At 41.8% G+C, this 27,826-nt stretch overlaps 1 protein-coding gene across 2 annotated transcripts in view; it reads right to left on the bottom strand.

The window, feature by feature from the left end:
• Positions 1-27,826, bottom strand: part of TTC39B (tetratricopeptide repeat domain 39B) — a 113,490-nt gene that overhangs the window by 65,379 nt on the left and 20,285 nt on the right. Inside the window, exon 2 of one of the 2 annotated variants that reach the window (XM_055122687.1) lies at positions 15,653-15,687. In XM_055122687.1, the coding sequence (XP_054978662.1) occupies positions 15,653-15,687 (35 nt within the window). Of the gene's footprint in view, positions 1-984; positions 1,228-15,652; positions 15,688-27,826 lie in introns of those variants that run through there. The other variant, XM_055122692.1, reaches the window with a different exon arrangement.

The following is a 27,826-nucleotide window of genomic DNA, read 5'->3' as shown; positions in this document are numbered from 1 at the left end:
TTAAAAGTACTTTGACTAATGATCTCTAAACACCCGACTTTTAGAAATTGCATTAGCTAATGTGATTTTAAGATAAAGAAATGAGATCAGTGATATCAATCAGCTCACTAAAATAGCAAGACTTCCATTTAACAAAGGCAAATCAAGAATATAAGAAGGTTATAGTGGAAACCATAATTTAATCTTCAATCTTCATAACATGTTCAAGAGTATTAATTTAGCAATGATGCAGTTCTAGTCTCCGGTGAATTCTCAAGAGGAAAAGTGGGACACAATGACTAAGGACAGATGTTTGGACTAAAGGGTCTGCGTCATCAGGAGAGGAAAAAAAATGGCACCAACTCAAATGCAAAATCAGAAAAGGGTGGTCGTGCAAAGGTCACTTTCTGCTAACTCCCAGTTACTGTGATCTGTTAAAGAGACTGAAATCAAGGAAATCTCCAAGAAACACAAAGATTGGTGAAAACTCAGACTATCAACTCAGGCTATTCTGAGAGTATTCCTCTTGATCTTTCTTTCAAAGCTTTTATCATCATAACAAAACAAAACCCTGTAAGGAAGGACAGAATATCAGGACCGTGAATTAAAATGAGCCCGTCATCACCCTTCCATTGTTCTGCAGCCCCAAGCACACCTTGGTGCTGCTGCAGTAAACTGGCCATGGCATCCCGGGAATTCTGCATACTCCGTAGCGGCTCTTTCTCTGATTCAGCTCTTTTTTCTGATTCAGCACGCACTCTTAGGAAGTTATAAAAAAGCTGGGTGGGATGGTATTGAGGCAGAGGGGAGAGTCCTAGCAAGTCTGACCTAAGCTGTTGGTGAAGACAATGTCAACTAGCAAAAACTGCAGGTCTCCAATGAAATTTTACTGCAATTTTGTTTTTCATTTGGCATAGCTTTCCTTAAATTAAATCATCGCAAATTTAAAAGAGAACAATGTACACAGATCCCCACAGGGCAGCTAAACAAATGCAACATACTCACAGATTTGGAGCAGCTGTAACTTTGGAGGGATGATGATAGCCCCACCGTAAAGATGCCTTTCTCTCTCTCTTCAACCAGGTTTTTTAAAAATCATCAAAAAAAGAAGAAGAAGTAGAAACGAGTCTCAATTTAAAAGCCAACAAAAATCCTCAATTTCAGCTTCATTTCTTGACCGCCAGTGAGACTCTCTTCTCTCGGGAGTGAGAGAAGTTGCCCAGGAGGGGGCTGCCAGCATCCCAGAGCCTCCCGGAGCCGAATTTAAGACTTGTCAGTTAAAGTGGCAGCAACACTCACTGACTTAGCTGATGCTTCCGCAGGAAGGGATGCCGGGAGATTTTTCCCCCACTCAGTCTCTACTGCAGTCTAATTCTAATCCATCACTGTTCAATTATCCTAAGGAAAAAAGCAAGGGGAATACAAATGGCTTGGATTTATAAAGTCTGTTAGATCTTCTGATTATTTTTCACCTAATTCTGGAATTCACATGTATCCCAGAGAGAGCCACTTGAGAGAGAACATTTTTATTAAAGTGCCTTTTTTTATTAAAGGGCACATCATTTGATCTGATTATGAAAATATCAGGTAATGTGTTCTGATACTTCCTAATTATAAAATAATAAATTCCTAGGAGACATGAAAAAAAAAAAATAGCGGCCTGACCCAGAAATAACACTTAACATTCTGCTAAATTTACTTTGTCTTTTTCATATACATGTATATATACATCACTGTATCACTGTCACACTGTCATCCCCTTGATCATCGATTTGCTCGAGCAGGCCCAATAACGTCTCCATTTGTCCTAGCACTGAGATTTTTAGCAGCCTCTCTTTACTCTTCCTTCCCAATGGTGTCGCATTAGAGGCTCTTCAGGGTCAGGGGAATGAGAGCCATCATTGTTACTGTATTTGGCAAATGAATAATATTTGGCATATGAATAATATTCATATTTGGCATATGAATAATAATTTGGCATATGAATACTGCCATATAAAATTTTTTTACGGAAATTTTATACTTTTGAAAAATTCCTATCAGATCTTAAATAAAATCCAGTGAAGTCAGAGAAATCAACGCAGTAAATTAATATCAAAACTGTCATAATCAGTGGACTTCTCTATTTGTCTTATGTTTCACCCTATTGGTAGTCCTGGCTTAGATGAGAGCTCCTTAAACTTCCATTTACAACCCCTTTTTCCACAAGGAATTTTATGACCTGGTATAAAGGTATATGAAAATGGTATACAAATCATATAGGTAAATAATACAGAACTTTAAACAATTAAAGGTACATGGATCCCATCTGGGATCACAATCCACAACTTAAGAAGCTAGTTTAGGTAACATATTACCCTCACAGTTGCAGAGGCTTAATGAGCTAATCTTGCTCTACTCCAACTGAAAAAAACTGACAATTCAAAAGCCAATCCTACAGAGACCTCAATTCAAAGAATCCTGAGACATGAGAACAATAATCTAACTAGCCAGTGAAGTCTCTTTATCAGGTAAGAAGAATCTGGGGAGTCACTCTTTTTTTCTTTTTTGGTCTTTGGGACACACCCAGCAATGCTCAGGGCTTACTCCTAGTCATGTGCTAAGGGATCACACCTGGTGGATACCGGGGAACTAAACCTGGGTCAGCCAAAGGCAAGACATATACATATATATATACACAACATATGTATGGATATACTTTTTTCCTTTAAAACTATTTAAATTTAAAACTATTTAAATTTGTAAACTAACGTTCCCACAAAGCACTGTTATAATCATTTACTTCTAAATATGATTGTTAACCATTGCTATTTCTGAAAGAGTTTGACATAATGTGCAATGGACAGTCAAACCCTTCGATCTGGACACAGTGAACGCAGTATGAAGCTGAACATATGGTCCATGGAGCTCACAGGCCAGCAGGGAAGCATGGTATCCCTTTGCCAAACAATGTGATAGGTATTAAACTGCTTCAAAGAGAACTACACTGAACACTTTGAAATTATGAGAAAGATCTGGCATTGCAGAGATCAGGGTTTCTCAAGAAAAGAGAATGACAAGGCCAACAGCAAAATTAATAATGTTGTGTTTTTCACCCCTACATTTTCTCACTGATATAAATAGCATATTCATTTTTCCTATGTCAATGCAACTTTAAGTGCAGCTTTGGTTTTTTCAGATAATATGTATTTTGTAAGAAAATAATTGGTATAATTTATTTCTCAACAACCTTTGAGAAAGTATGAAAATAAGCAGGTAATTTCAGAAATCCCAAAAATGGTGAATTACAAAGGAGTCTTTCAAGATAAGACTAATTTATTCACATTGAAAATGTCACAAAGGTTAAAACAAGTCTCCTTTGTAAACACTGGAAGTGATATAACAATTTGATCAGATTTTTGACATGTGATCATCTCAATACAATCTACCCTCACAAATGCAAATAATATATGCAGATTCTCTGCCTTCATGTAGGCAGAGAGTACTGGGGAGAGTAAAGCCCCCTCCCCAAGAAGAGAGACTTTATGGTGAAGAAACTGACAAGCACAGTTCCTCCCACATCAGTACCAACAGCACTAAACCATGTCAACAGTATGGCCCCTAGACATGTGTAATGAAAATGCACCTTACCTAATGCTTTCCTCCCATGACCCCATTCTTTTTTTTTTCCTTTTTGGTTCACACCCAGTGATGCTCAGGGGTTACATCTGGCTCTGCACTCAGGAATTACTCCTGGCGGTGCTTGGGGGACCATATGGGATGCTGGGAATCGAACCCAGGTTGGCCACGTGTAAGGCAAATGCCCTACCCGCTGTGCTATTGCTCCAACCCCCCCCACACAATTTTTTTGAAAATGAAACACCATGAGATACAGTTACAGACTTACAAACTTTTGTGATTACGTTTCAGTCATACAATGATCGAGTACCCATCCCTCCACCATGCCCATTCTCCCATTACCAATGTTCCCAGTATCCCTCCCTCCACTCCCACCCCATGCCCCCCACCCTGCCTCTGTAGCAGGAGTATTCCCTTTTACTCTACCTCTCCCCTTTTGTATGTTATAGTTTGCAATACAGGTAGTAAGTGGCCATCATGTTTGGTCCACAGTCTACTTTCAGCACACATCTCCCCTCCTGAGCCAGTCCTCCAAGCATGACCCCATTCTTACCATGGGGAAAAAACCCAGAACAATTACTGTAAAAGGAGCAGCACACAAAATATCTGGATTCCAAACTCTCAAAATAGTCAAGGTCGTTAAAAAGAAAGAAAAACCTAAAAAAAACTATCATGGCCAATTACGTAAAAACTAAGTAAATCATTACAGTCTGTTTACTGTATCACTACTGTAATATGCTTTCTCTCTCCCTCTCCCTCTTTCTCTCTCTCTCACACACACATTTCTCTAAGAAAAATTGTTTTTAAAAAAACTAAGTAAATCAGAATAAAGCACAAACCTTAATGATAATTATTAAAACTGACTCATTGTCATAAATGATCACAACTTATGATGACTAGATCTAGAGTAAACACTATACTATCCTCTCAACCTTTCTGAAAATCTAAAACTGGTCTGAAAATTATTTTGAAAAATTGTCTTTCCTAACTAATTTTATATTTTCTCATCAATATAAAGAAAGGTGGGTTGTGTCTCCCTCCCCACCCCAAGCAGAGCCCCGGCAGCCAAAGACCTCCAGAACCCACCACAGCCATGCTCAAGGCCACTCTCCACATGCTTGGAGGAGTCTCACACATGAAGGAACTGGCAGAGGAACCCAAGTGTGCGGGACTCAGGGCTGAGATCTCCAAGCCTGCTCGGATCGGGGCAGAGGGCCTCTTCTTTCTGCCCAGATCCCTTATTTTCCAGTAGCTAGGCGGTCACACCCACAAACTGCCCGGGACGTGTGTAATCCCATCAACGGCCATCATCCAGAGACTGTAAAACCAAGCTCCTGATATCTTATAGCCTAGTCTCCCTCTCAGAGAACCTGGCAAGCTACCAAGAGCTTCCTGCCCACACAGGAGAGCCTGGCAAGCTCCCCGTGGCATATTCATATGCCAAATACAGTAACAATGATGGGTCTCATTTTCCTGACCCTAAAGAGCCTCTAATGTGGCACCACTGGGAAGGACGAGTAAAGAGAGGCTGCTAAAAATCTCAGGGCTAGGACGAATGGAGATGTTACTGGACCTGCTCAAGCAAACTGACGATCAACGGGATGATAGTAATAGTGATAGTGATAAAGTAACTTTATATTTCTGATCATCTCCCCCCCAAAATTATGGCAATGTAAATAGGTATGGGAACTTTTTGAAATTTGTTTTGTTTTGTTTGGCTTTTTGGGTCATACCTGGCAATGCCCAGGGGTTACTCCTGGTGGCACTGGAACGGGGGTGGGGGTGAAGGGCAAGGACCGTATGGGATGCCGGGAATCAAACAGGTCCATCAAGTGCAAGGTAAACACCTTACCCATTGTATTATCACTTTGGCACACTAAAATTATAAATACTATATGATCCCATCATGCTGAGATAAGAAACCCCAAACAAAATATGTATGTGTATATTGCTCTTGCACATGTGCTATTTTTAGTTATGCTGGATGGAATAACAGTCCCAAAGGTATTAAGGTCCTAATCTCTGGACTCAAAGAGTATTTAACAGGAGAAAAGAGTCTTTACAGGTATGATTATATCTAGTATCTTGAGGTCAGGATATCTGACTGAATTATCTGGGTGAGATCTAAATGTAATCTCAGGTATACTGTTTATAACTGGGTGGAAATACACCGGTGACCTACGGCCAATTTCCAACAAGTGTATGGGTAGAAAATTCTCACACCAACATATGATTCTTGGGCACAAGCAGATGTCCAAGAATTCAACTCAGTTCTGATACTGTCTACACAGAGCGCATCAGACACCAAAATTAAGGGTTCAGTTTCCCAAGAGTGCCAAAGTTATGGGCTCAGTATTCCAAGAGTACAGTTTCAGATGAGATGCAAGCCTGGCTCTGCTGACCACCTGATGTGTCCTTCTTACCAGCTGGCTGTAAATCAGAGGTCTATGTTCCTGGTAGGGATGTGGGGGGGGGGGGTCTATTAATGTGCTGAAAAGGCTCACAATATATTTGAGTGCTTTATTGGTGCTTTACTCATTAAAGCACCAATTTATTACAAAGAATACTAAATAATACAGAACAGTCAGACAAGGAGATAGGTAAGTTGAAATTCCGGACAAGGGAGATTTTGTCGTCATGGAGTTCAGGGCCCAGCACAGTGGCACATGGGAACACTCTAGTTCCCAACCTGGAGGCTCCTGAGAGCCCTTCATCTGAGGACTTGCATGGTGGCCTCGTCACATAGTCATAGTCATGATTGAGCAATCACTGACCATTTGGTAACTGGAATTAATCTCTAGCATCGCTCCCCTCTCTGGAGATCTGGAGATGGAGATGGAATTTGGTATCGGGACTTGAATTATGTAAGAGAACATCTTTGTTTTTAAGAAGTGCATACTGAAATATTTAGAGGTAGAAATAAATTATGCCTAAGACCTGATTCCAAATAACCAAAGGGCATATTATAGATAAAATAAAACTGGCTTGAGTTGACAAGTGTCGAAGTTACGTGATGAGAATATAAGAGTTCCGTTTAAAAATTTCTCTGCTTTTTCAGTGATTTGAATTTTTCATATTAAAATTCTCTTAAAAACAAGATCGCCCAGGCTGCTAAAAGGAGAATGAGATGTAGGAGAGAGATAGAGCCAAAGAAACAAGAATACACATTAGGTGATGTTAAAAGCATTCCGGGAAAAATGTAACAGTGAGGGGAGAAAAGTGAACAGACGGGAAATAATTGATCAGGAAAGAAATCCTAAGACTTTTAATTAAAGAAATAAAAGAGAAGAAAATAAATCAAAGCTGATCTATCACAAAACAGTCCCTAAGCAAGTAGGTGGAGACACTTAGAGAGACAGAGAAGATTGACAGAAGAAAGTTTCAGAAGAATGAAGGCCAGAACGCCCTAGCACACAGTCAATCCTGGTTTGGTCCCTCACATCACAAATGGCTCCCTGAGCACTGTTGGGAGTAATCCCTGAGCACAGAGCCAAGAATAAGCCCTGAGCATAGCCAAGTACAGCTTAAACATAGAAAGAGGAGAAAGTAATGGGGGAGGGAGAGGAAGATGGGGAGGGGAGGGGAGGGGAGGGGAAAGGAGGGGAGGGCAGAAGAGGAAGGAGGCAGTTATTAAGACTCCAGTTTGGGACATATAGATTTTGGGGGTTGCATTTTTAATTGAATCACCATTACATACACAGTTACAAAGTTGTTCATGATTGGGTTTCAATCATACACCGAATACCCATTCCATCACTAGTGTACATTTCCCATCACTAATGTTCCCAGTTCCTTCCCGCCATCACTCTCCCCACTCTTCTCTCCTCTCTCTCTCTCTCTCTCTCTCTCTCTCTCTCTCTCTCTCTCTCTCTCTCTCTCTCTTCCCTCTCTCTCTTCCTCCCTCCCTTCTTTCTCCTTCTCCCCAACCCCTTCTGGGCATTATGGTTTGCAATACAGGTACTGACAGGATATCATGTATATCCCTTTACCTACTTTCAGCACTCAGTTCTTGGGACATATAAATTAAGATGTTTGTGAAACATCCAGTTTAATCCCGCATGATCAAATAAAAGATAACTGAACCTACATCCTGTTAGCATGATCACTATGACCCCAAACAAAGAAGTAGCTACATCTCAAAGGTCACTGAGACAGGAAGACTAAAAGTCACCCTAGGAATTGAGGAATCTCTAACTTTCAGACGTAGTGGAACAGATATTATCACAAGGTTGAGGTGTTCCTGAGCCTTCAGAGAGGAAAATTATAATGATAAAGTCTCTGGCCATTGAGATTCATAGATCACTCATTTTGTCATCAACAATATAAAGTTTCCAGCCTCCACCAACCTCCTTCAATTGTACCAAAGGAACACTTTGAAGCACTCCTGACAGGTACCAATTCTTGTCATTTCTCATAGTTGAAATAAACAAAAAGCAATTCAAGTAGGAAATACAGGGGTAAAACACTGGGCTAAACATAAAGTTTTAGAAAACTTTATGTCCATTAACTGGATTATCGGGGCACATGCTTTTCCATGACATGACATCCATGAAACCAGGATGCATCTAAAAATGGATAGCATCACTGGTGTAGATCAAAGTTAAGATCTTTAAGCTTTTTATAGAATGACTGCACTCATTTGTGGAATATAAAGTAACATAATGGGAGACTAACACCTAAGAACAGCATAAGGGCTGTTCTTAGATAAGGGCAAGGAGATAAGGGCAAGGAGGATCACACCACATCTTGGAAGCAGGCCTCAAGTGCTGGGAGAAAAGGCAGCTGGGATAGAGAAGGGACCACCAAGTAAATGACAGTCGGAGGGATCACTAGGGATGGGAGATGCGTCAGAAAGTAGACTATGGACCAAACATGATGGCCTCTTAGTACCTGTATTGCAAACCATAACACCCAAGAGAGAGAGAGAGAGAGAGAGAGAGAGAGAGAGAGAGAGAGAGAGAAGGGGCGGGGGGAATGTATCTGCCACGAGGCAGGGGGTGGGGTGGGGTGGGAATGGTGGGAGGGATAATGGGAACGTTGGTGGTAGAAGAATGGGCACTGGTGGAGGGATGGGTGCTCATTGTGTGACTGAAAGGTAATCATGGAAGTTTGTAAGTCTGTAACTGTATCTCACGGTGATTCGAAAGAAAGAGAAAGGAAGGAAGGAAGGAAAGAAGAAGGAAGGAAGGAAGGAAGGAAGGAAGGAAGGAAGGAAGGAAGGAAGGAAGGAAGGAAGGAAGGAAGGAAGGAAGGAAGGAAGGAAGGAAGGAAGGAAGGAAAAGAAAGGAAGGGAAACACTCAGAAAAAAAAGAGATCTTTAGTTTTTTTGCGTTGGTTGGGCTGGGTTTGGGTGCTCAAGGGCTACTCCAGCCTCTGGGTTTGAGGTTCCCGTTGCAGTGCTTGGCAACTACAGAGTGCTGGAATCTAACCCAAACCAACCTGCATGCAAAGCATGCACTTAACCCCCTGCGCTATCTCTACAGCTCCAAAATTAAACTCTTAGAGAAAAGATCTATGTTTGCCACTGCCCTTAGCGGATGCACGACCTGCTAGAATGTATAGGTCACAATGGTAACTAATATTCAGATGAAAAATCGGATTGATACTCAAGTTCTTAGGATGTTGTTAAGAAAGTGAAATATAGGCTTATCATAAGACCCATTAGTTTTAATCCAGAGAGATGCCTACCAGAAAACTGCAAACCTATGTCCACATAAAGAGTCGCTCAAAATTTTTCATAGCAGCATTATTCACACTGGAAACAACCTGAACATTCATCAGTTATGAATGTTATCAGATAAACCATGTGGTATATTCATTAAACTAAATAATACTTAGTCACACAAAAGGGACGTACTAAATTAAGCCACAGCATAGGAGAACCTCAAAAGAGGCCATTGGCCTTATAAACTTTAAGGCCTGAGTCCCTAAATCCTGAGTCTCAATTTATTGTTCAATATATGAAGGAAAAGAGCAGAAGTAAAGCTATGCTACAGAATATTTTTATTCCCATTATAAGCGCCTAACCACCTAGCTAAGAACCAGTGACTGCTTCAACTCAAATGGTGAGGGCAAAGTCACGATAGTTCTTGCTCACAAACATATTTATACCCTCCTTGCTCTTACTGCCTTGGGATTTAAGCACATACATATTTCTATATAAGAATAAATTTTAAATTATAATAAGGTGTGATGGAAAAGAACACTGCTGAGAACAAATTAAACCTGCATCTATTGTAACAATTTTTGAAAACAAGTTTTGTCTCCTCTGACTTTGCTAAACTCACATTAAAAAAAGATAATCTTTTTTTAATTATTATCCAGCTTGATTGACTAGTATGCAACCATTCATTAGAGTTTTGTTCTGTTGCTCAGTGGTTTTCAAGAGGCAAATCAAAAGCACTAGTGGTTAATCCACTCTCTTCCCTCAATAGCAGCCAGAAATAATTCTGACCCAACAACAACTGTGCCCACAGTTATTGCTGTTTAACCTAAGTGATTCTAAAACTCAAAACCAATACCAACCATGGACCAATCCTCCTGGCCCATGTTTCTACTATATTAGTCTCATACTATATTTTTATGTCCCACAAATGAGTACAACCATTCTATATCTGTCCCTCTCCTTCTCACTCATGTCATTCAACATGATATTCTCCATGTCCATCCAATTATAAGCAAATTTCATGACTTCATTTTTCCTGGTGGCTGTGTAGTATTTCATTGTGTAGATGTATCATAATTTCTTTATCCAGTCATCTGTTCCCGGACACTTGAGTTGTTTCCAGATTCTGGCTATTATAAATAGTGCTACAATGAACATATAAGTGCAGGTAGTATTTCTACTGTGTCCTCCCAGGGTCTATTCCCAGAAATGGTATTGCTGGTTGTTACGGAAATTCAATTTCTAGTGCTTTGAGAAATGCTATGGCCATACCACCCTGAAAGAGCCTGATCTAATCTGATCAAACCAATACCAGATGTTTCTGTCTCCCAACAAGAGGACAACTCTCTTTGGAAGTCCCTGAAACATTTGATTTATTAGCTTTCATCTCACCATAATTTATAAAGACTCCCCATGCCAATATTGTCAGAGATGGTGGTTGTGCATGAAGACTGAGAAAGGAGGACACCCAGTGACGGGAGCATCAGGAAACTCAGGCCAGGGGGACTGGAGAGATTGTACGAAGGATAAGGCCCTTGCCTTGCACAAGACTGACCCAGGTATGAGCCTAGGTACCAGATATGATCTCTTGAGCCTGCCAGGAGTGATCCCTGAGTGCCGAGGAAGCAGTACACCCTGAGAACAGCTGACTGTGGTCAAGATGTAATCAACTGTCAAAACAGGAAGCAAAATACTGCAGCGGGGCAAATCTTCTGGCCAAGTTTCTACAGATCATAAAATGGATCTAATTATCCTTCCCTCCTTCCTTCCCTCTATAGAAGACCACACTTACTTCATTAAAGCAGTTCAAAAAGTTCATAAGCAATTTTTAATTTGTCTTGGTTTGGAGTTTTTTTATCTTGTTTTTTTTTTTTTAGGGGGAGCATACATCAGTGGTGCTCAGGGCTTACTACTGGCTGTGCTCAGAGGAAAAATTTCCCCAAAATTGGGGGGGGGTGCATACACTCAGCAGTGCTCAGGGCTCAGTCCTGGCTCTGCTGTGTTCAAGGATCATTTCTGCAAGGAGTGAGGGGAATAAATGTGATCCTGGAAATCAAACTTGGATTAACCATGTGCAAGGCAAGTGTCCTACTGGCTTTACTATCTCCCAGTTCACAATTTCAATTTTTATAAAGGACTCAGGGGCCAGAGATGCAGCTCAGTGGTAGAGAACATGCTTCATATGTGAGAGACCCTAGATTTATCCCTGACATCATCAGTAATTAAAACATCTTCAATGTGTCACTAAATGTTTTTCTTTTTTCAAATCTTTTAGCTTTGTTTATCAGTTGAAGTTGTTTATATGATCTATCACTTTGCAAACACTGCAACTGCCCAAAATTGTTGCTCAGTTAAAATAATACACCACAAAGATCCAGAAGAAGGCAAACTACACTACAATAGTAAACCCAGTAAGTAGAAAGGAGAGTCAGAAACAGTTGTCCTGTGTGGAAATAAAACAAGACTCCCTCATCTGTTAGCTTGCACATCTTCCCTGGAAATATCCTTACTGAGGTTTCTGCTTGCTAAATCTGCCCACTGCTGAGAGCCATGTATTGAAGTCATCAACTAACCACTGAGAAAAGAGAAAAGCCCACAGGATAAAATTTTCTCTAGTATTTTCTATGGGAATCTGGTCAGCTCCTGGAAATTCACAATACCATGAGGGACCCACTCTGACATTTCCACAATACCATGAAGGACCCCCTCTGACATTTCTTTTTAAGTCTGAGCATTGTCCACACTGACTCTCTGGAAATTTGTGATTAGAATTGTAACCACCACCCCATCCCCCTATCCATGCCACAAACCAGGTGTGTGGAGGGGGGGGGGGGTGTGTTGAGAGGTATATTTAGCATCCTCTGCTCTATAAGCAGCCATTCCCTCTACTCACCTGTCTGTCTCTCCAACCTGGGGTCTGCAGTTTGCTCCGTGTCCCCCCCTTTTCTTACCCATCAAAAAAGAATTGCTGGTTTTTGCATTATGCTCAAATATTTATTTAAAACAATGGTGACTGTTTTACTCTTCCCACTGAAAATATAAAATAACTGTTTCCAATTTGATTTAAAAAAAAAAAACTGCCACTCTTCATTGCTGACAATGCTCCTCCAAGCCTAACGCAAGGCAGCGCATGGCTCAGGTGCACAGCTGCCGGTCACACAGATTCTATCGGCCCCACCTGTTTTCATCTTTGAGGCCTGGACCCCTCTTGAGTTTGGCTGTTCCAGCTTCCAGGTGGGAATGGCAGTGGCTGCTGCTGATGAATTCATCCAATCACTAGCCCCCAGCATGATCCCTTCCTAGCTATCTGATCTACCTGCCCTCTCCCTTTCCTGCAGGAACACTCAGTTCCTGCCAACACCCACGGTGGACCAGCAGAGGCAGTCGAGCTGAAGGACTACAAGCAGTTGAATGACTATAAGTTTCCGGGTGGTGGATAATGAGCTCACCTTCAAAGCAATTTTTTAAAAATTATGCAATCAGATGATCTTCCACTGGGTCCGGAAGGAAAAAGGAAAGGCAAGATAGATTAATTCTACCCTCAAGAGACCTGACAAACACTCCTATAAACCAGGTGAACCAGTTTAGCATCAACTGTAGTAAGCCTTCTTGATAAACCTGTATCTCAGATGTGATGCTGTGAGAAGAGGATTTTGAATGTCTGGTTTCCATTCAAAAACACACAGGCTCAGTTTCATAATGATGGGGATTTAAAAAGAACACCACCACCACCACCAAGTAACAGTCCTAGAGTGATAGTACAGCAGGTAGGGCACTTGCTACTTAGTTCAATCCCCAGCATCCCATATTCCCCAGCCTCCGCAAGCACTGCCAGAAGTAATTCCTGAGTACAGAGCCAAGAGAAAGCCCTGAGCACCACCAGCAGTGTCCCAAGACCAAAAACAAACAAATGGACTGAAAACTCTCAAACTGAAATCCCAACTGAAAGGCAGCGTACAAAAATAGTGGAGCAAAACAAGGCAAAACTGTCAAATTCAATGAAAATGAGTCTGAGAAACTGTCAGAGCCAAGAGGAGCCTAACCAAAGTTAAAGGTTTTGTAATGTCTGGAAAGGGACAAAAGATAAGCATAGACTTTAGTTAATAACAATAATGCATCCACATAATTAATACTAATTGTGGCAAATTACTATGCTGCACTGTAGCACTCATTCCATTGTTCATCGATTTGCTCAAGCGGGCACCAGTAACATCTCCATTGTGAGACTTGTTGTTACTGTTTTTGGCATATCAAATACGCCACAGGCAGCTTGCCAGGTTCTGCCGTGTGGGCAGGATACTCTCGTAGCTTGCCGGGCTCTCTGAGAGATATGGGGGGAATCAAACCCAGGTCAGCCTCTTTCAAGGCAAACGCCCTACCTGCTGTGCTATTGTAAGAAATTCATTACAGGAGGAAAAAACTGTGGGATATATAGAAACCCTCTATACTGAAGATTTTCCAAACTAAAAATGCACCACATATTTCACTGCATAATTCTCACAGGTTTTATGTCAAGTTTTGTGGAAAGGAAGGGTCCAAAAAAGAAGTGGAACAGCTATTATGTAAAGTTTTGTTTATTATTTGTTTGGGGTTTTTTTTCGGCACCAGTATGGAACGTGAGTGGAACATGTTCCCCACTGCATGTTCAAAAGGGTGGAGCATGCAGTGGGGAAAATTATGCAGGAACATTGATTATATAGTCAATGGCATTCTAATTTTATATCCTAATTACGAATTAGCTTTTTAAATCAGAAATATTTAACATAAAATTATAACTCTTGGGCAATCTACAAAGGTGTAACTAATATAAAAATAGTGACTAGGGAGCCAGAGAGAGTGCAGAGGGCCAAGCACAAGCTCACCGAGCTCCCGTCTCTGGCACTGCGTATGGCCCCTGAGCACAGAGCAAGGAGTGAGCCCTGAGCCCCACCGGGTTTACTCCCGCCACCAAACCCCCACAGAATAAAAGGAGAAATATCTAGGCAGAAAATATAACAAAAACTTAGAACAAGTACTTTTTTTAATTTATTGATATAGAAGAAACTCTGAGAAATAATTTAGAGACAAAGACTTGAATTCATATGAAAGAAAATGGAATGCACTATATACAATGACAATAATGAATTTTTTTTAAATTAGATATGATCTAAGTAGAGAACTGTCTCAAATAAAAGCTAGGTTACCTAAAGCCAATTCACTTGTATAGCAGTCACATAAACTAATAAAACTCTTGATTGTGCTATTAACTGAATTCTGTTCCCCTCACCCCAAATCCACAGCTGCACCCTTAATATGAGGGTGCATGGGAATAAAGCTTTTGTCAGATCACTGGGGACCCTGCTCTAGGGTCCTCATGATGGGCTAATGCCTTTGAAATAGCCACTGGAAAGCTCTCTTCCCCATCCTCTCCCTTCAGTGCTCCCTCCCTCCCCATCATCCTCCCTTCTCCTCTGGCTCACACTAGGACAGGCAGCCTGCAGGGCAGGAGACGGCCAGTGTTCACCCCAACCTGACTATGCACCCTGACCTTGGGCTTCAGCCTCATTACTTAGAGACAATAAACTGCATTAAGTTAGTCTGTGGTACTTTAGGAACTCAAGCTTTTACAGAAAGACAACTTGAAGTAGATAAAGAGCAATAAAAACATTATCCCTTTTAATTCAGAAATCCTCTGTGAAGTTAACCTTTGGAGTTGATATTAAATAGAACAAAGGGACTGGGAAGATACTACAGAAAGGTGCATGCCTTCCTTATGGCCATGCCCAGTTCAACTCCTGGAATCACATGGTCCCCAGAGAATTCCTGGGTGTAGCCCTCAGGACTCAAGCATCAACAAATGTGACCCTAACTGTACTTCCCACCTCCACCCCCCTTCTCCTCCTCGGGGGGCCCCCCCCCGTAATACCAGGGTGACCCAGATCATCTCAGCACCAAAGAACCAAAACAGCACCACATTCTCAGGCCTCTACCTTGAACCATTGTCTTATATTCATTATAGAATATTCAGGAAGTATAGAAAACATAAAAAGAAAAAATAATGTGTTATTTCTAGCACTATGACTAATTCTTGAGTGGAGAATAGCCAGGAAGGGTCTGGGAGACCCCAAAATAAATAAATATAACAAAGCTATAAATATGAAAATATTTCTTAATAATTTTAATATAATAGCCAAAATTTCTAGCAATAGCAATTGGACAGATTATGGTATTATTTTTTATCTGACAGGATGCCATTCACAAAATCTCTTTAGGCTTATAGGAAATTCACCCAAAAGCAAAACTCTTATATATAAATCTTATCACTTTAAAAAACTGAGAGCAAGTAATATAAAAAGAACAATGTTTTATATGACATAACTTTACCACATACTTTTTGATTTCACTACTTACATAGACATGGTGTCCAATGCATCTTCAAAGATGTCCTAGGGAGGAACAAAAAAATACAATGAGTTTACCAACTGGCCCGACTCCACTGCCTCATGACGGAGCCCCACAGAGATGCTAACCTGCAAAAAATGTCAGGTACATAGTGTGGGGGTGGGAGGGTATTGAAAACTCTAAGCCTTCTTGGAGTCTGGGTAGGTGACCTCCCCGCACCTCCCTGAACTTCCAGAAGCCCCAGCAGCCACCCCCCAACCCCCAACACTCCCGTCCCGACACCAGTGCCATGGAAGCTCATCCATCAACCCTGTTCCAGGGACTCATCATTAAAACCCGAAAGAGATCAACTAGCCGCAAAACTCTCTTGAATACACCAGCCCTGGCAGAGACTTTCAGGGCAATCTTGGGAGGGCGTGGGCCAAGCTTCAGCCCTACCGAAGCCTTAGCAGAGGCACTCACACCACGACAGCTGCTGCCAGCCTCGAAACAGATTCCATCGCCTCACAACTAACCTCCACAGAGATGCTAACCTGCTGAAAATTTCACATACACCAGGTTTTATTGGCTGAAAACTCTGCTGGGTCTTCTCAGAGGAGGGATGGGTGATCTCTCCCCACCTTCCCATACTTCCAGGAGCCATTGCAGTCACACTCACGTCTCACTGCCACTGCCAGGTAAGCTCACTGCCCAGGTAAATATACTCTGGACTTTCTGGAGTAACATCTCCAAAAGCTACAATACTAATATCCCAGTAGGAGCACACCAGATTGGATGTCATGTAACGTAGAATCCAACCAAGTTCAACTAACAAAAGCATTAACACAGAAGGCTTAGCAAGCAGCACAGCTTAATAAACTTCAGACAAGTTTATTAATGTCCCCCTGGTGAGATACGAACAATTTTCACAAATTCTCTTTTAATGAAGTATTTTTTGAACATTTCTATTAGCCATTTAGTGGTTACAAGCAATATAAAGTAAATTATTACGGGTCTCCTTTGGGGATAGGCTTGAGAGTTGGTTGCAAAATTAGAGACAATGGTGGAGGGAAAGTGACAGTGGTGGTGGAGTTGGTACTGGGATATTGAACGCCTGTAACAAATCACCATGAACAAGTTGGTAAATCATGGCATTAAAATAAAATGGAAAAAAAGTGGAGGGAAAATATGGGGAGGAAAGGGTTTGGGAAGGGAGATAGGGAGGTAAATAAGGAGAAAGGGAGGGAGGGAATGAAGAAGGAAGGAAGGAAGGAAGGAAGGAAGGAAGGAAGGAAGGAAGGAAGGAAGGAAGGAAGGAAGGAAGGAAGGAAGGAAGGAAGGAAGGAAGGAAGGAAGGAGGGAGGGAGGGAGGGAGGGAGAGAGGGAGGGAGGGAAAGGAAAGAGAAAGAGAAAGAGAAAGAGAGGGGAAGGAATAAGAGAAAATGTTGAGAGAATACTCGTCTGTGCCTTTAGGCAGGAGGAAAAATGGTAGAAACACTAAAAAAAAGGAAACAAAGTTCTACACAGTGATAAAAGTGATTTTAGAATTTGGTATCCCTGCTGACCTACTAATCTAAGTTAACAACATACTCTACAGGAGATATAGAAGCCAAGAAAATTCCACCTTATCCTCATTCTCTAGAGACTGGTTCTAGTGCAAACCAAAGCTCATCAGCCATTCATTCCTCAATGAGAAATAACCTAGCACCTGAAGGGAAAGAATCCATGTCAGAAGAAAAAAAACCTTTCTTTAAAAGGTTTCTATGGCCTCTAAAAAATTCCTGACTAGAAAAAAAAGACTCCTTTTCCCATTCAAAAGTCTTCATCAGCTCTTGATATCACCTAAAATTAGCTCAACGCCTCACCTGTCAGCAACAGATTCTGATGTGCAGGGTTGTGTTGAAGGGGAGAGAACCTGCTCTCTGGGAACCTAAAACAAATCTCAGCGCTCTAGGGCCTGAGCCTGCCCCTCTGAAAACACAGCTGATCCTTCCCAGGCTCCCTATACCAGGTGGTACTATTCCCTCAAGGGGAAGAGGAGGTTCCAGCCACCCTCTCCCTCCTGACAAACCTCAACCACCCACAGCAGACAGACAGGCTTGCCGAGCAAAGCTCACAAAGGCTAAGGTGGTCCCCAGCAGCATTCCACTTCTTTATTTTTTTCTTTTTGGGTCACACCTGGCGATGCACAGGGGTTACTCCTGGCTTTGCCCTCAGGAATCACTCCTGGCGGTGCTCAGGGGACCATATGGAATGCTGGGAATTGAACCCGGGTCGGCCGCATGCAAGGCAAACGCCCTACCCGCTGTGCTATTGCTCCAGCCCCAGCATTCCACTTCTAAGGAGGCCTGGTTAATAGTTACGCTGCCACAAGAAATGCCTCCAATCCCACACTCAAGAAAGGAAAAACTAAAGAATATCCAGGAAGAAATCATCTTCATTTAAGTACCCTCCCTCTCTGCCTGTTGTCATATGCAGAGGGCTCACTGTACAAAAGCACTTTATAACACGGTTAATAATGCATATCTGAAAGTTTCTGAGAATTGTACACACAAAAAAGTATATCCCCATGAGGTGAAGACTGTGTTCGACTAATCTTATGCAATTGTTTCACAACAGAATCATATCAAGTCATAATGTTGTATGCCTATACCTATACACAGTCTTATATTAGCGTTATCTCAACAAAGCTAGGGGAAATATTTTTAAGTTAAAATAATAATATCGGGGACAAGAGAGTTAGTATACAGTGTAGGGCACTTGTCTTGTTGAACTGTGTTTGATCCCTAGCACCACATATGGTCCCTGAGCACTGCCAGGAGTGATTCTGGAGCAGTCAGGAGTAAGTTTTGGGCACCACTGGGTGTGGCCCAAAAACAAAACAAAAAAATTAAATTTAAAAGAATATTGAATCTATTTTCTCCATTTTCAGATTTTCCCAAAGGAACTGATACCATTCTAGCATCAAGGGGTGTTGGAAAGATCCAGGGAAATCCTCAATTGGCAGGGGGGGGTGCATTTTGTTTGTTCACTTAAACAAAACAGCTTTTGAGTGGGGGCACACTGAGTAATTTTGTTCCAGAAAAAGGGTTGGTAGGCTGAATACATCTGGGAACCTGATTTATTTTACTTATTTGAATAATGTAAGTTGAACAGAACTAGTAATAGAGAACTATTCTGTTGATCAAAGGAGGGAGAGAGAGAGAGAGAGAGAGAGAGAGAGAGAGAGAAAATGACTGCCATAGACACAGGCAAGGGTGGGGTGATGGGAGGAAAACTGGGGGCACCGGTGCTAGGAAATGTACACTGGTGGAGAGATGGTGTTTGGAACACTGTATGACTGAAACCCAATCATGAACAGTTTTAAGGGTCTATCTCAGGTGATGCAATTTAAAAAAAAAGAGAAAGGGAAGCTCAATCTGCTGACAAACCATGTGAGTTCACAGAAGAACATGCTATTTAGCCCTTTCTTTGAAAATAGCAGCCTTTGTCCACTTCCAAGCAGGAATCAACCCTGAGGGGCTATTTCCTTTGGACATGGAATAATAGATCTCTGACTGAACCACATCTTACCATACACAGGTACAAAATGGTACCTGACTGTCTCAAGGCCTATGAAGACTCCTGGCTGGAGTCAAGGGCCTTCAGGCTCCTTCGGCATGTACATGGCGCACTGGCCTGGACAGTGCTCTGCATTCAGTAGACTATGGACAAATCATCCTCATTGGCCCACTGGCCGGCATTCTGGTCCTCAGACGGAAGATCCTTTACCATGAGTGGTTTGATTTTGCAATTGAGCAAAAGGGCTAATCTTTTTTTTTTGGGGGGGGGCTAATCTTATTAAATAAAAAAATTTAAGAAAATTTAAATTTAAATTTAAACTGGAAAGTCTTGTCAGTGCAAGGCTCCCTGCAAACGCAGCCCTATTTCCTAAGGGTCAAAGGATCCTACACACAGACACAAAAATAAGGATGGGGGTGCTGTCAATGACAAGGGTTTTTCTGAATATTTCTCATCTTGATTTTTTTAACAGTCCCATTCTGAGCAGCAAATTTGCACACAAGTGCATGTATATAATAAAAAATACTTAATAAGCCTTTCTATTAAAATCTTAAATAGTGAGGCCAATGTTTACATACATTTTATCCCTGGGGTGGGAGAAAAAAAGAAAGTAATCAATATACTATTACAAAAGTAATTTAGGTATTCTTTATTAAGATAGCACAGTGGGTAGGGCGTTTGCCTTGCACGCAGCCAACCTGGGTTTGATTCCTTCATCCCTCTCGGAGAGCCTGGCAAGCTACCGAGAGTATCCCACCACACGGCAGAGCCTGGCAAGCTACCTGTGGCATATTCCACATGCCAAAAACAGTAACAAAAAGTCTCACATTGGAGACATTACTGGTGCCCACTCGAGCAAATCGATGAACAATGGGATGACAGTGCTACAGAGCTATAGTGCTTATTAAGATACAAGGAGACAAGTAGATGTAAAGCATTTCTGTCCTCCACATGTAAACTTTTTGTTGATTTTTTTTTTGGGGGGTTGCTTATTTGCTTGTTTGTTTGTTTGTTTTTGGCCTCACCTGGTGATGCTCAGGGGTTACTCCTGGCTCTACACTAAGGGGTGTACACTAGTAGTACACTACACTAGTGGTGCTCGGGATGCTGGAGAATCAACCCCGGGTCAGTCAGCCATATGCAAGGCAAACTCCCTCCTTGCTGTACTATCTCTGCAGCGCCTCCCTATGTAAATTTTAATTCTCTGTGATATAACAAGGAGTTTACAGTGGGGCTTGGAAATATAGTTCAACAGGTTGGAGCCCATACTTTACATGCAAGGAGACCTGAGTTTGATCCCTGGAACCACATGCTCCTCAGAGCACCACCAGGAGTGATTCCCAAGCACCAAGCTAGGCCACGAAGCACTATCAATATGGGCCAAAAATAGTTTTCTAATAAAAAAATTTAACAGAAAGCATGGCAAATATTGCTTCAAATAGGAAGAAGAATAGGATAAAAAAAATTAAAACCATGTACTTTTTTGTACCACAAATTCAAAATTTTACACTCCCTTACCTTTACCTTCTTTACCGACATCTTTCCTTCCTCCTCTTTCTTTACCTCCTCCTCTGCCTCTGCTTTTCCCTCCATTTCTCCCTCTAGCCTTGATGGGTCCATGAGCTAATGCTCCCATGTTCTCATTTAACTGTCTCTCTTTCGGAAGGGATGACAAGGTTTGATGGGGCTCTGCATACAACCTCCTCGTCAATGGGAACCACCCACCACTCCATAGCACCAGATAATGACCTCACTGAACCCTATGCCCAACATTCTGTTCTACTGGCCAATAAAGCTGCCTGGCTAGTACCATGGGTTCCAAGAACCCTAGAATTGCTGAGAACTCTAACAAGTCACAGACAGTGCACCCGGCTCTGGGTCACCTCAAGAGCATTGCCAAGGGAATAAGGCCTAAACACATGCCCCCATTATACTGCAGGATGAGGGCAGGAATGGAGAGCCAGGGGTGCTGGGGTCCTACCTAACTACTAAGACTCCTCCACATAACCTTCACTCCTGGTGAAACAAGATGTCTACAATGGACCAGTAGGCTGACATCAGTTGCTATAATTTATCCCCACCATCCTGACAACCAGGAGGATTCCACAAACATTAAATGTAAGTCATCCCGCACACAAAAGGAGAGCACGTTGCTAGATAAAGTAATCATATTAGAAATACAGAAACATTTTTAATTCCTTTATCTAGGCACCATGATTTGGAAAGCTTTTAATAACAGAGCTTCGGGCACTCGCTGTTCTAACTCCACACCCACCATCACTCTGAGAGTCTCTCCGCCAACAGCCCCAGGTTCCCTTCCTTCCTCGCCCTACCGAAAGACAGTAATTGGGTGTTCACAATTCCAAGCTATTCCAACTATTCCACCTTCAATAAGGTGTCAGTCTGTCTAAATTAGGATTGGTTCATTTAAAGCATATCTCTCCTTATTATGTGTCCATAAAATGACTTAGAATAAACACAAGGCAAAGGACTTTTTAAAAATATACATATCCTGGGGCTGGAGCGATAGCACAGCGGGTAGGGTGTTTGCCTTGCATGTGGCCGACCCAGGTTCGAATCCCAGTATCCTATATGGTCCCCTGAGAACCGCCAGGAGTAATTCCTGAGTGCAGAACCAGGAGTGACCCCTATGCATCGCCGGGTGTGACCCAAAAAGCAAAAAAATAAAAAAAGAATAATCTTTCATTCTCCTCACATCTGCCATCCATTTCTCTGTAACCTATTAAGTTCATAATGTAGCCCACGGTCTTCTGGAACACTTAACACTTCCCCTGTCACTCCATACCCCAGGACTCCCAACAGTTGCATCTTACAGACAATTTTACCGTTTTGTACTTCATTTCATATTATATATGGGAGTGACAACAACCTAAAACTCTCTGAAGCCAAATGTCGAATTCAGCTGCGGTGTCCTTACTACAGAATCTGTTATTTTCTAGTTTTCAGTTGTTTATTTGTTTGTTTGTTTGTGGGTCTTACCTAGCAATGCCCAGGGCTTAGTCCTGGTCCTGTGCTCTGGGATCACCCCTAGTGGTGTTTAGGGAATTATATGTGGTACAAGGTACAGAACCCAGGTCAGCCATGTGCAAGATAAGTCACTCCATATTACCTTCTGTAATATCTCTCCGGCCTCCCTACTACTGAGTTGGAATACTGCAAACATCTCTTATACCTCTCCTTAAGAATTCCTTGGTGCATATGCTGCCCAAGGCCAATGTGCTATTTGAGCCCACAGGGCCAAGCACATATGGCACCTGAGCACATGTGGCTCCCACATTACCCCTCTCAAGATGTGTACTTTAATGCTTTCAAATCTAAGGCTGAGGAGAGTATAGGGGCTCTCTCTTTCTTGAGTGTGTTATTCCTTTTCTCTACAGAGCTCTTACAGCAAAGGAAAGTAAAGGGACCCATACACAAGAAACCATTCACATTTCCTGCCCCCAATCTAATCATCGCCATGCACAAATATGACCTTCCCAAGGTTTTAAATGAGCAGAGTTTGAACGTGATTCTCAAATACAATAGTGAAAAAAGCACAAGGCACAGAGGTTCTTTTTTTTTTTTTTGAATCACCGTGAAATACACAATTACAAAGCTGTCCATGATAGGTGGTTTCATAGTCTGCTGAACCTGCAGAGAAGGTTGGTAAAATCTGACTTCTATTTTCATACTTGGTTAAAAAAAATTATTCAAAAACCGTTATTTTGGTTGTTCAGTTGTTGAGGATGGTGTCAGGCTTCTAAGCAGTGCTTGGGATCCCGAGAGCCTATCACAGGGATTTTCAGCCAACGACACAGGGGCAGTTCAATGTAAGGACCTGAGGAGGCCATGAGGCAGTGGCTCAGGCCCTGAGGTGCTCAGGATTATTTTGGTCACCCTGGTGGTAGCTGAGGGTACATTAGTGGTATCATGTGACAGCAGGGCTTGAAACAGGGTTGACCAGATGCAAGGCAAGTGCTTTAACCCTGCACGATCTCTCTGGCTCTCAAGTTCATATATTTCTTAATTTAATAATACAACACTTTTTAAAGCTGCAGCTGAAAGAAAAACACTGTGCCCTAAAACATTTTAAACATTCATCACTTGCAACTGAAAATAACTTTCATACATCATCCAAGCACTACACTAATGAAGTTCTCCCACGGTGAGTGCTACAGTTATCACCCCATGGAAGAGCTGTCTTCCCAGGGCTGCTGGGAGGGAATGGACGGAATAGGTCTCTCAAAGCAGGGACCGGCTCAACAAAGCAAAATCCTAGGATACTAAATTCTCAGATATGGCTTAAATGAACACAGGTGGAATCCCTCACCATACTTGCACAATTCTGCCAAACCAAAGATTCTGACCCTCTTTTGGAAGAGAGAGAAGAGGATGGAATATGAGAATATTTACAGCAGATTTTAATTTTTTTTCTTTTTGGGTCACACTCGGTGATGCACAGGGGTCACTCCTGGCTCTGCACTCAGAAATTACTCCTGGCGGTGCTCAGACCATTTGGGATGCTGGGAATAGAAACCGGGTCGGCCGCATGCAAGGCAAATGCCCAACCGCTGTGCTATCGCTCCAGCCCCAGATTTTAAATTTTTTAACTGCCTCCATTTCTTCTGAAAAAGGCCTCTACCTGTGGGGCTGGAGCAATAGCATAGTGGGTAAAACATTTTCCTTGTATGTGGCAGTTCCAGGTTTGGTTCCCATCATCCCATATGATCCCCTGAGCACAGCCAGGGGTAATTTCTAAGTGCAGAACCAGGAGTGTCCCCTGTGCATCACCAGGTGTAACCCAAAAAGGAAAAAAAAAAAGGTCTCTACCTGCTATTCTTTAATCCTCAGACCCTTCTTCTCAGTGAGTTTCCCAGAACAATAATACAGAGACCCAGAGCCCAGGACAGCAACTCACTGGGGATCCATGCAGCCTTAGCCAATAAAGGTGATTTTAATCAATACATTCAGCCTCTCCAGGCTCTCATCTCCTCATGAGTAAAGTAGAGGAACTGGCATTAATGCCATTCCAAATTCTGATTCTGAATTATCTGATTTAAACTGATCTCCCCAATAAGCAGAGATTCACCCGCCCATTCACACGAAAAGAAAATCTCCCAAGGAAGACTGGTTACCATAACAGCACCCAAAGAAGCATAGGTCCATAGTATGGACCACATCTATAGCACAAACTTGATCCTAGAAAGCTAGCTTGGTGTTTTGTATCCCAAAAAGTGGTTTACAAAATGATTCTTTGAGTTCTCAACAATTTCTAGCCAGAGAAACCATGAAAGTTATAAAGGAACCACCAGATGTCACTCTCACAAAAAGCAACTGAATTGGACAGCATTGCTTCAGTTCCTAGGGACACATACAGATTAATGAGTATGTCTGGGATAACTGAACAATTGGATATAAAGGGGGGAAAATTTTCTCCCTTGCTACGTTCATTACAAATACAGACGTAGGGGCTGGAGAGGTAGTATAGGAAGTAAGGGACTTGAGCTGCATGTGGTGACCCAGTTCAATCGCCAGCACTGCCAGGAATAACTCCTGAGCAGAGCCAGAAGTAGCCTTGAGCACTGTTGGGTATGACCCAAAAACCCAACTAACTAAATAAAGAAATAAAAGTTGAGTTCTAGCATGCCAGAGATTCAGGATCAGTTCTTAAAGGAAATGATGTAGTCAAAATTAACATGGAAAAAATCCTTTAAATTCTTATTGTATAAAAAATTCACATGCGAGGGGCTGGAGCAATAACAAAGTGGGTAGGGCATTTGCCTTGCACGTGGCCAACCAGGGTTCGATTCCCAGCATCCCATATGGTCCCCTGAGCACCGCCAGGAGTAATTACTGAGTGCAAAAGCCAGGAGTAACCCCTGTGCATCGCTCGGTGTGACCCAAAAAGAAAAAAAAAATTTCACACGTGAATTTTTATATAATCTCATAAAGTAATAGTTGTATATGAAAAGAAAATCTGTACAGCGATAGTGGTATGCAATAAAGAGCACATATGCAGATTATAAGTGTTTTACAATTTTTTGATGAGCCTGTTTAACATAAATGAGTAATTTACTTTATTATCCTGTTCTAACTTTAGTAAACTATTTTTATTGTTGTAAACTATAGCAGTCACTTAATATGTCAAGCACCTTTGTTCTTTAGTACCAACCATATATAATTATAGTAAACAAAGGAACATCCAAGAACATATCGTTTTCTATTGGGGGATAAAGAGAGGCCCACTCTCTTTCTAGGCAGCTACTAACAATTCTGCACCCGAAGGGCCACTCCCAGCAGTGCTTGGGGGAACATACAGTGGCCTCGGGCACGCAAAGCATGGCTCAGCCCTATGAACTATCTCTCTGGCCCCAGGATATGCCACTTTCTCGAAAAATAATTTTGTACACATGAAAAAGAAAACAAAGACTGAGATTTAACATTTTGGTTTATTTGGTTTTTTGTTTTTTGTTTTTGGGTCACACCCGGCGATGCACAGGGGTTACTCCTGGCTCTGCACTCAGGAATCACCCCTGGCGGTGCTCAGGGGACCATATGGGATGCTGAGAATCGAACTTGGGTTGGCTGCGTGCAAGGCAAACGCCCTACCCGCTGTGCTATTGCTCCAGCCCCTGAGATTTAACATTTTAAACTGTAATTCTGAATATACATTGAATTTTAACATTTTAATAATTTAAAATGTTAACATTTTAACATTTAAATAATCAAAGATTATCACTGTTCCCATAAATAATCTAAGTTCCATTTTTTAGTGAAGCAAGATAGCTTTATTGAAAGAAATTTAGAGAAATGTTAGGAAAGAGAGAAATATGTGTACTACATTGAACACTTTGATTTTTCTAACTCACAATCATAAAAAGTGAGCATTTCACCTCCACTACTATATGCTAGAAATGACAGCAGGTAGCACGACTGAGTGCCAAGCAGTGCTTTAAATCCTTGGCATGTGTTAACTTATTTAGCTTGACAACAACCCTATATGACTGGGCTGTTATATCCAAATGAAGAAGTTATATCCAAATGCTAAAATACTTACAGTTTTAATTAATTTTATCAAACTCTCCGTAAAACTGAACTTTGGTTTTCCATCTGTGCCGTGAGAGTAGGACTACTTTAGCTGCACACTGTATTTAAGCACCCAGCACACTATGGACACAAAACTAATAACTAATTTCTGTTGTTTTTATTAAAATAGTTCAACAGCTGAAAGTCTTTAGCTGTAACTTAAGAGTAGCACTGTAGCACTGTCATCCCGTTGTTCATCGATTTTGTTAGAGCGGGTATCAGTAATGTCTCTATTGTGAGACTTGTTACTATTTTTGGCATATAGAACATGCCATGGGGAGCTTGCCAGGCTCTGCCATGCTGGCGGGATACTCTCGGTAGCTTGCCAGGCTCTCCGAGAAGGACGGAGGAATCAAATACAGGTCAGCCGCATGCAAGGCAAATGCCCTACCCACTGTGCTATTGCTCTAGCTCATAACCTAAGTAAGCAAAAAAAAAAAAAAAACAAAAATAAAACGGGAGGGAGGGGGAGAATAAAAAAAAAAATAACTTCTTGCATTGTCTTGCTTGACCATCAAACTTTCCAGCTATAACAAAAATGCAGAGCCAGCATTCCCTTTGGTAGCTCTACTACAGAGTAAATGTCTTTAAAATAAAAAAAAAAAAAATTAAAGCCCAGAAATCTTGTCACTTAAAGTGAGTGCTTAAAAGAGCCAGTTCCAACATAAACTGAGTGCTGAAAGGAAATAAAGTAATATTCATAATATCCTTTTAGTAGCAGTATTGCAAACCACAGAGACTAAAAGGAAAATAGAAAGGGAGAGAAAGAAAGAAAATTGTCTGCCAGAGAGACAGGCTGGGGTGGGGGTGGGGGGACTAGCATCATGGGAGGAAACTGGGGAGATTGGTGACGGGAAATGAGCACTTGGTAAAGAGACAGTTTCTCTTTTTGGCTAGAAGTTCTTGGAACATTGTAAGACTGAAACCCAATCATGAACAACTTTGTAACTATGTATCTCATAGTGTTTCAATTTGTTTTTTTTAAGAGCCAGGTCCTGGGCAGTCCGGAGATGATGGCTCAGTGCCAGAAAGTGCTTCCTTGTAAATCAAGAGGCTGAGAGTTCTCAGTGCAGCACACTGCCACCAGGTGTGCACATGCAACATGGCTAACATGTGTGACCTTTTTTATTTCTTATTTTTGAAAGAGCAGTTCCTCAAAGCCAAGCTCAAAGGTCATCTCAAACCTCAAAGCCAGAGACACTGACCTGTGGATTTAAGCTCTTGTTCCGAATCAGCCTGCCTGAATTCCAGTCTCAGCTTCAGCACTCATTAGTTTTGTGGCCTTGGGGAAGCTATTTTCCTTCTTCAGGTTTAGATCCCCAGCTCGCTGTATGTCCAGATTAAATGGCACAAGTGAAGGGCATGCAAGAACAAAACATCCAGTTCAAAACCTTAGCTACTGACACGATTAATATTAGGACTAGAATGTCCTGAAGGCTCCAATGAGTGGTACTAAGTGTTCACAGAAGGAGTTGGGTAATGGACAGCACTTTGTTCCAAGAATCCTAGGTCTTCCTCACCCTAGCTAATCCGCCATGACAGAGATCAGCAGATCCA

The sequence above is a fragment of the Sorex araneus genome, chromosome 1 (assembly GCF_027595985.1).
Source record: "Sorex araneus isolate mSorAra2 chromosome 1, mSorAra2.pri, whole genome shotgun sequence".
Lineage (NCBI taxonomy): Eukaryota > Metazoa > Chordata > Mammalia > Eulipotyphla > Soricidae > Sorex > Sorex araneus.
The sequence above is the reverse complement of the archived record's forward strand: the minus strand, read 5'-3'. Positions and strand labels throughout refer to the sequence as shown.